Source organism: Ctenopharyngodon idella, chromosome 3 (genome assembly GCF_019924925.1).
Source record: "Ctenopharyngodon idella isolate HZGC_01 chromosome 3, HZGC01, whole genome shotgun sequence".
NCBI classification, from domain to species: Eukaryota; Metazoa; Chordata; class Actinopteri; order Cypriniformes; family Xenocyprididae; genus Ctenopharyngodon; species Ctenopharyngodon idella.
The window spans coordinates 40,321,843-40,332,169 of record NC_067222.1 but is presented as its reverse complement, the minus strand read 5'-3'; the positions used below and the strand labels follow the sequence as shown (position 1 = coordinate 40,332,169).

At 35.1% G+C, this 10,327-nt stretch overlaps 1 protein-coding gene across 1 annotated transcript; it reads left to right on the top strand.

The window, feature by feature from the left end:
• The first annotated feature begins 1,459 nt into the window (after nt 1-1,459).
• Nucleotides 1,460-8,500, top strand: LOC127508327 (kinetochore-associated protein DSN1 homolog). Its single transcript, XM_051886139.1, has 11 exons — nt 1,460-1,598; nt 1,893-1,920; nt 2,459-2,738; nt 2,819-2,892; nt 3,771-3,843; nt 4,510-4,591; nt 4,694-4,744; nt 4,836-4,907; nt 4,986-5,133; nt 7,627-7,714; nt 8,029-8,500. Exons 1-11 carry the CDS (start codon nt 1,567-1,569, stop codon nt 8,109-8,111), a joined length of 1,011 nt encoding a protein of 336 aa, XP_051742099.1. The 5' UTR covers nt 1,460-1,566; the 3' UTR covers nt 8,112-8,500.
• Nucleotides 8,501-10,327: the final 1,827 nt, after the last annotated feature.

Genomic DNA, 10,327 nt, shown 5'->3' with positions numbered 1-10,327 from the left:
AACAGCAATATATGATATTATATGAGCCAAACTATTTTTTTTCAGGCAAGCAAAGTGAAAGTACATTATTTCACAATAGTCACTTGAAGCTTTAAAGCACATTTAGGACTGCAAATGATGAAATATGAATGCACAACATGGTATAATATTTGGTAACACTTTACAATAAGGTCTCGTTTGTTAACATGTATTAATTAACATGAACTAACAATGAGCAATACAGTATTTATTAATCTTTGTTAACGTCAGTTAATTAAAATACAGTTGCTCATTGTTTGTTCATTTTAGTTTACAGGGCATTAACTAATGTTAACAAATACATTATTAAATGCACAAGTTGTATTAGTGAATGTTGAAATTAACATTATACTTCTACACCATTTATTAATATTAGTTAAAGTAGTTAACTAATGTTAACTAATAAAACTTTATCAGCACTTCACTTCAACAGGAATAGTGTGAAAATAGCGCCTGAAACTTTTTCAAAATACATGTTATTTTTCAAAAAATGGTCAGTGAAAGGAGGGCATTTACTTTCAGAAAGATAACTGTTTTATTTTAAATGTATTTTCTATGCAATAGCTCAAATGTAATTAAGTAAATATCAGAAAGAAAATTGTAATATTTAAAAAAAAAAAAAAAATATATATATATATATATATATCCCAAAATGGGTTTGCAAACATAGCCTAAATCAGTGCCCAGTGGCATTCCCTACTGTGCTTGATGGGCGAGGACTACCGAACCATTCTGGAGGACCATGCGCACCTAATGTTTCAAACATTGTTACCTGAAGGGGGTGCCATGTATCAGCAGGATAATGCACTAATACACACAGCAAGCCTTGTGACAGAATGGTTTGATGAACATAAAAATTGAAGGTGAACATCTCCCATGCCCCGCACTGTCACCAGATCCGTATATTATTGAGCCACTTTGGGGTATTGTGGAGGAGCGAGTCAGAAAACGTTTTCCTCCACCAGCATCACACAGTGACCTGACCACTGTTTTGGAAGAGGAATAGCTAAAAATCCCTCTGGCCACTGTGAAGGACTTGTATCTGTTGATGCTGTATTAGCTGCAAAAGGCATAATACATTACAGCATAATAAATTATTGTGGTCTTAAAACAGGTGTTTCAGTTTCATTGTCCAACCCCTGTAGATTGGTTAAAATTATTATAAAACATTATAATAAAATTAAAAATGTTTTCCTCATAATAACTTTAGGTTGAGCTTTTCTTATACAATAGACAATTTGTTTAAAAATTGAGAATATGGAATGAGATATTTAAGTGTCCAAATGATTGTACATATTGCGAGTTACAGTTTTAAAGAGTCGTTGTTTTTATGCGAGGATAATTTTATTTTAAATAATAGTTTATCAAACATACACAGTTTTCACAACCAAAACGTAAATTGTGATTCTTAAATAAAAAGTCATGTCACAAAGCACGCACTCAACGCTAATCTGACATGACTACAGATCCCAAGAACCATCACGGTAGAAATGAAAGTGGGCGGGGCTTACCTGACACAGTGACGCTGCGCGCGGGTTTTCAAAGAAAATGGCGGAGCTTCAGAACGAAGGATTCGAGCTGTGAGTGATTTATTGTTTACAATATGGGAATATATGTATTAAATGTTTCTCACTGACATGTGATAGTAATTGCCGCATGAAGAATTCACTTAAATAAAGCAAAGCATTTAGAACTGCGTTTAGCGCGGTTGATATTGTCAACTAAACTGGCCATATATGATACTTTATTAGTTAACGGACAAATACTGATAACTATTATTTAAAGTGCTTTACAATATATTGGATGCATACAACAAGGTTGTGTAGATTGTTCGGTGTGTTGTAATCTACATGACCATTTAATCTCTCTCACAGGTGTGATGCCAGCAGCATCGATACCAGGGTAAATCAGTTTTCTGTTCTTTTTTTAATGTATGGTTCAAATGTTTGCGATAAGTAACTAAATAAAAAATGTATTTAGCAAATCACCATATCAGAATGATTTCTGAAGGCTCATGTGACACTGCTGAAAATTCAGCTTTGATCACAGGAATAAATGACATTTTAACATATATTCAAATAGAAAACAGATCATTTTAAATTGTAATAACATTTCACAATATTGCTGTTTTGACTGTATTTTTGATCAAATAAATGCAGTCCTGGTGAGCATAAGAGACTTCTTTCAAAACATTTTACAGACCCCAAAAGTTTGTACGCTAGTGTATGGTTTTAAAGATCTGTCCCTGTAAGTCATAATAGGCTAAATCATTATCATGCTTGTTGCCTTTTTCTTAGTTAACTCTTATGCCTTTTAAATGTCATTATGTGTTAATACAAAGTCCAGTGTCTGTGGTTAAAATGTAACAATTATGTGAATGCAGTCAACCCCTCCCTTATGTATATAATGCTGTGTTGTGCTTCTGTGTCATCTCAACTAGCTCTCAGAAGTGTCTCATGGAGTCAAACGGCCTCATGATAGTAACCACGTCTCAGGTCCTCCTCAGAAGTCTCCTTGCACATCACCTGCTCATGCAGTAATGCAGCGTTCAGGAGAAGAGGAACGGCCAGAGGATTCGAAGATGAGCTCTGTTGAGGAAGGCATGAGGGAAAGTGTGAACATTACTGCTCCTGAACTGAATCCTCGCTCACGGAGGAAATCCTGGAGGAGATCATCCAGAGGCAGACGCTCTCTGCCGGCCCTCCCCGGCTCCTCACAGCGTGAGTGCTGAGTCCAAGAGCCTTTCACTGGACGGTCATTTAGGATTGTGTTGACTTTCACTTCTCTTTGTGTCTTTTAGCCCTGTGTGAAACCATCAGTCTGTCTTTACCTGACAATGAGAGGCTGGAGATGCTAATTAAAGCTGCTATGCAGGTCTGTAAAACGCATATTAGTTAAAGGATTAGTTCACTTCAGAATTAAAATTTCCTGATCATTTACTCACCCCCATGTCATCCAAGATGTTTATGTCTTTCTTTCTTCAGTCAAAAAGAAATTATGGTTTTTGAGGAAAATATTCCAGGATTTTTCTCAATATAGTGGACTTCAATGTTTACCAACAGGTTGAAGGTCCAAATTTCAATTTTAGTGCAGCTTCAAAGGGCTCTACATGATCCCAGACGAGGAATAAGGGTCTTATCTAGCGAAACGATTGGTCATGTTCTTTAAAAAAAATAATTTATATACTTTTTAACCACAAATGTTCATCTTGCACTGCTCTGCGATGCGCCACGCATTACGTAATCATGTTGGAAAGGTCACGTGTGACGTAGGTGGAAGTACCAGTGTTTACAAAATCAAACGTGCTAAGACTAAGTCAAACGCCCTTTACAAAAAAAAAAAGGTAAAACAACTATGATTTTTTTTGTTTTGTTTTTGGGTTTTTTTTTTTTTTTTAGAAAATGATCGATCGTTTTGCTAGATAAGACCCTTATTCCTTGTCTGGGATCATGTAGAGCCCTTTGAAGCTGCACTGAAACTGAAATTTGGACCTTCAACCTGTTGGTAAACGTTACCAATATATGGAGAAAAATCCTGGAATGTTTTTCTCAAAAACCTTAATTTCTTTTCGACTGAAGAAAGAAAGACATGAACATCTTGGATGACATGGGGGTGAGTGAATTATCAGGAAATTTTAATTCTGAAGTGAACTAATCATTTAAGAAAGATACATGAGGCTTTGAAATTGTGACAGTGACACTTTATTGCCTTTTTCCTGAATTAAACCTTTTGATTTCCCTGACTGTACATAGAGGACAGTGAAGAGGGTCAAAAACAGTCTGTACACCGTTCCTGGTGTTGATACAGAGACGCTTCAGACTCAAGGTAAGTCAGGGCCATGACAGAGGAATGATCTGTTTTTGTATTTTGCAGGTTTTTGTATATGTATATGGGATAGTTCACCCAAAAATGAAAGTTCTGTCATCATTTACTCAAGATATTTTGAAGAATATGGGCAACCAAAAAGTTCCATAGTATGGGGGAAAAAATACTATTGAAGTCAATGGGGCTCATCAACTGTTTGATTACCCACATTCTTCAAAATATCTTCTTTTGAGTTCAGCAGAAGACAGACATTCATACAGGTTTGGAACAACTTGAGGGTGAGTAAATGATGACAGAATTTTCATTTTTGGGTGAACTATCCCTTTAAGGTTTCTTTTCCATCTTTCAGGAAAGATATTTTTCTTTAAAAAAAAAGAGCTGGAAATTATATTTATAATACACTACCATTCAAAAGTTTGAGTTTGATAAGAATTTTTTAATGTTTTTGAAAGAATTTTTCTCATATACTCACCAAGACTGCATTATTTGATCAAAAATACAGTAAAAACAGTAATATTGTGAAATATTATTACAATAATTACTAGATAACATTGTCTTGATAACGCAAAAACAGAATTGAATACATCACAGCAAATGCCCATACTTTTTACATTTTATGTCAAAAAACTATTTCATGATGTTTACATGAACGTCATTCACTTTCAGTTGAATCTTTGCATGAAGAATGGGACAGTATGGCTCAAGACATTAGCAGAGAAACTCAGAATTCACTCCCAACTGCTGAGAGGTAAAAGTCCGTTTTTCCTGTGTTGATTATTTTAATCACTAGTCCTTCAATCCTGAAGCACACTCTGGTTTATTAAATGTCTCTCTCTTTCTGTATGTGCAGTGACCCCGTTGTTAACACGGCCACTGCGCGCATTCAGGAGGACATTAACAGGTAATTCTCCATCTGCTCTCTCGAATTTATTTCATGGCTGCAATTGCCATGTTAATCTATAGCTGTTAATGGTCATCATGTGCTTATGAAGGTTACAGGCTGAAAGTATGTCATGGGAGTCGCTACTGAAGAAACACCGGACCAAAGCTGACGAACTGGACAAGTGAGCATAACTACACATACACAGCACATGTATGGATGCAGAAGTTTTGGTTAGCTCTGCATCTCTGTCCCGTTGCAGATGTGTGGAGCGGGGTGAAGAAAAGGGCGTGCCACTGGACCCATCATGCTTTGCCAAGTCTTCACAGAGTCGGCTCGTTCTGAACAAACCTGACTACAAGGCAGTACTCATGGGACAGCAAAAACTACTCAGAAACATGGAGCTAGTGGTGAGGCCATGACGCTTTAGACTTGAGGATTCATTGAACAAGTCAAGTGTAAAAGGATTCAGAACCTGTTACAGATAAACAGTTTCAGTTGAACACTTTCACTAGCCTTATCTCATTTTTAACAATTTTTAACGTTTGTTGTAACTGTTGTTTGCCTAAGCTTTTAATACAAATGGCCTAAAATAGAATTAAGAGCTGTGGGCCACAAGTAGCTGTTGCATTATATCTAACTATATTAGATATTAAATTTTTTTTTTTTTTTTTAATCAAATTCCCTTATATTTTCTATGTTTAAATGTTAAAATAATACAATTTAACAATGGGATAGATGAAGATGTGCTTAAATGGCATTTTTTTTTTTTTTTTTTTTCACAAAATCAAATGTCCAAACTGTGCAACTTTGGTTAACTCTATTTACAATATATATCAAATATTGTAAACAAACATAATATTACTTTTTTGTGGCGTATTTCAATGTTGTTGACAATGTAGATAACACGGTTCATTTTGAACATGACAACTGTCCAACTGGACATGTGGTTTGCTGAATAAATCAAGCATTCCAGCTGTTTCAGTAAGAGACTGAATCATCAGATTGATTCAAGGTAGCTGATAACTCGTGAGTTTTTTGGCTGATTCATTAATGAGTCCATCAACACCCCCAAAGCTTGCACAGTCCTATACCTCTTCCTGGGTTTGACACTTCATTTGGTAATGTTAGGCAGTTTTGATTTATATGCCTTTTAACGCTTGATGATCATGTTGGCTTAATACATGCACATAAGCAATGCTTCCGTTGCTTGTTTCTGCTTATTCGTCGCTTGTTTTTAGATTCTGTGCTCTTTCAGAAGATGTGCCCCCTACCGTATAACAGTGAAAACACGGATTGCCAAAAAAATTGTCAATGGCAGGGAAGCGTTGTCATAAATGAAGGGAAATTCTGTTAATTGCGGGGAAGAGTTAAAAAGATCTGGCTTATAAAAGTCATTTTGTGAGTTAGAGCAGGGGTTTTCAAACCTGTCCAGCACTGCACATTTTTTATGTCTCCTTTTTCTGACACACCCACTTCAGGTCTTGCAGTCTCTACTAATGAGGTGATGAGGTGTGTTAGATGAGGGGAAACACAAAATGTGCAGTGCTGGACTAGTGAGGGTGTTTACACGACACGACAACGTACTAAAAAAAAAAAGTGTTTTTTACGTACAGACAAAAAAGTTGTCAAAACGATCTCTGTTCTGTGAAAATGACTAAAAACGCTGTATTATGCCATGCCAGTAGTTGGCAATGTCACTTTGTAAAGAAACACTACACACCTATAGACTGAACACGTAACACTCATGCACATGACATCACCATTTCAGTGTTTCATCAACCAATTGCTTCGATTTAATAAATAAGAAGCAAATAAAGCAGACAATATAATGGAGGCGCCGGCGCGATCACTTGCACATGAACTGGAGCGCGTCTCATAAATGAAATGAAACTCAGCTTATAGGCTACTTGCCTCACAGACATGAGAAATGTATCTATAGAAAGCTTGAAATGACTACTTTTAAACGAAACAGTTCAAAACGAAAAGAAATAGTCTACTCTCTGATTATGTAATCCGTATGAAATATGCATTTAAAATGCAGATAGAGACGTTTTGAATGATTTAACATGAAGAGAATTAACACCATTTTGACAGTATGGTTTGTCTGTGTTCAAGCCATCTTGGTTATTTTCGTAAGGATAATGAATATTTATAATGCTATGCATAGCCTTTATCACTGTATAGAATACTATAAAATAATATAATTTCTGCCTCTAAATAAAATCACATAGCATGGTCTTTAAAATGTGCATCAGAAAGTCTTTTCAGTTCTTCAGGATACATTCAGGCAGTGTTTAAAAAAAAAAAAAAAAGAATGAAAAAGACAAAATAATGATGAATTTGACTGAAAACATTAGGTTTTTTTTTTCAAGGTTTCTATAGATATCACGATATATAGATATCGTGAATTCTTTTGGCCACGATAACCGTGGTGTGAAAAATCTACGTGACAGCCCTAAAACAAATATAATGCTGTATTTTGTATTATACATAATGTCACTACATAAAGTTTAGAGTTTTCAGAAATAAAACAGAAAATAATTTTTAATGTACAGTTTAAAAATACATTAAGGCCCGGTTTCACAGACAGGGCTTAGACTAAGCCATGATTAGGCCTTAGTTCAATTAGGACATTTAAGTAGCTTTTATAAATGTACCCTAGGAAAAAAAACATTACTGTTGTGCATCTTGAGACAAAACAATGACACTGACATATTTAAGATATTTCAGTGCAAGCTGCTCTGTTAAAACAGCTCAAACATGCATTTTAGTCTGGGACTAGCTTAAGCCTTGTCTGTGAAACTGGGGTATAGAGAATTGGTTACGTTTTTTTTTTTTTTTTTTTTTTTTTTTTAAAACTGTTTTGAGAGCTGCTGTCATGTGCAGTTGTTTCTTCACAGATGGACTCTCACTGTTGTATAATGAGGGAGCTGCTGTCTTTCCATGAGAAATCTCAGCTGCTGCTAAAAGAGACCAGCACCAGACTAGGTGAGAAAACGTATTTCAGTCTGTGGAACAGGTCAGTAATAGGCACTATCCTTCAAAAGTTTGGCCTCAGTAAGACTTTTTATTTTTTTTAAACAATCTGTTTTCAACATTGATAATAATAATAAATGTTTCTTGAGCAGCAAATCATCATATTAGAACAATTTCTGAAGGATCATGTGACACTGAAGACTGGAGTAATGATGTAATTGATATAATCTTTATTTGAAGCGCCGAGTTACTTTCAAAAGGTGGTTTGCGCTATTTTGATCACTATTGTAGACATCATTAAACACCAAGTTTTTTCCCCCCCACAGCTTCCAGGGCTGGATTTCAGAATCTCCCTTCATCCCCAGTCAGACAGCTGATAAAAGGACCCATATCTAGTGTTTCCTCCTAGTTTTCCTCCCATAAGATGCTAGGCTTCCACAGAAAAGCTCTGTGATCTGATATGACCATTTTGGTTATGCATTAATAACTTTTTAATGTAACATTCTACTTTTTTCCTATAACAAAATACGTCATTTTTCTGTTAACCAGTAATTGCTACTCTGTGTGGACAGTACCATGATTTGCTAATGAATATCGAATTGTCTTTAATGTCTGTAGCTGTTTTGTTTAATGTCCTCTGGTGTGTGAGAGAATGCGTACATGAAGTGCAAAGATGGACACTAGATGGCAGACTAGTTATTCAAAGCTCTACTTTTACCTGTGTGTTTTAAAGACTGTTGTATATTGTTTTGTACAAGATTTCTACAAATAATTAAATGCCTTGACATTTACTTCAAACTTTTTCTGCTTTCTTTCAGTTCTGTCATGTAAAATTTGTCTCCGTTTGAGTCTTTTAAATGGTCTTTAGAGTATCCTGCATGTCTAATGGACTAAAGATGATATTCATTCATCCATCCCTGGATTTTCTTCTGCCTGAATGATAAAATTGAATGAACTGTTTGAGCTGGTGTTTTGTTTCCAAGACAAACATCGCAAACAAGTATTTATATGCTTTAAGTCATCGTTATTAGCCTAAAGAAAAGCCACTGGCCTTTAGTCATGAGCTCTTTGAGGGCCTTTTAGCCTTCTATTATGTTTGTTCTTGTGACCCCTTCCCCCACACTTCCATCCCTTGTTCTCTATTCAACATAGCACAGGGCTGCTGAGCAAGAAACAGGCTTAGAAGATTTCTCCACTTCACATCCTCTCTGTTTATATCACATTTCCATGCCCACAAGACTAAACACGACCTGCTCTGAACTCCCATGCCATAATAAAAGTATATGAGCTCGAACAAAGCGACGTTCACTCTCGATACTTAGTCCACTGTGATCAAAGAAATTGAAGACAGACGTTTCAACAATCCTAGAAGAAAACCTTTAACCGTTTAGATCTCAGCAGCTCGAAAACGAGGTCATTTTTCCTCTGATGCACATGCAGGCTGATTAGACTTGGCTTGTATTTAGTTTTCTCTGTTAATGTAGGGATGGAGGTGGTTTAGCAGGAGAGTGGGGTTAAGCGTCAGAAGCACTGGGGGTGGCACAGCAAGAGGGATCGATTCTTATTTAGATGAAAATGAGGCTCAGCGCTTGTGGGCCGAGGGTGCATCTGCCTCAAACAGCTTTAAGAAGAATACCTATTCACAGTCAGGAGGGGAAAAAACTATTCTCATGGTGGCAAATACTTTTAAATTAAATGTCAATTGACAAAGATTAATCTATGCATGTGGTGTAGTAGCTGTCTATGTTGGTATGGAGTAAAAATCAGATGGTCCTTTTGTTGCTGGGGATATTAAATCATGCTTTGTTTTCAGTATCTGTCAGGAACTGGTTTATATTGTTATAAGCAGAGCATTATATAAATGTGATAAGCAGAACAGGTTCTTCATTAATATATTCAAATACACGCACATATACATGCAGACATATATACATATATGCATATGTGTATATATATATACATATATATATATATATATATATATATATATACACATATGCATATATGTATATATGTCTGCATGTATATGTGCGTGTGTATGTGTGTGTATATATGTAATATATTAAAATAGGAAAGTTATTTTAAATTGTAATATTTCACAATATTACTGTTTTTTATTTTTGATCTCTGTGTGTATATATGTGTGTGTGTGTGTGTACATATATATACACACACACACATATATGCACATATACAAACATATACACATACACATGTATATACATACATATATAGAGCGATCAAAAATACAAAACAGTAATATTGTGAAATATTATATTTTAAAATAACTTCTATTTTAATATATATATTACATGTATACACACACGCACATTCATGCAGACATATATATACATATGCACATATACAAACAAATACATATATACACACACATATACACATGTATGCACATATACATACATTATAAATATATATACATACACATATACATACAGATCAAAGATAAATTACAGTAAAATCAGTAAAAATTGAAATATTACATTTTAGAATAACTTACCTGTTTAAATATATATATTACATATATATATATATATATATACACACACACATATACATATACACACACACATATACACGCACATATACACCCGTGTGTGTGTATGTATG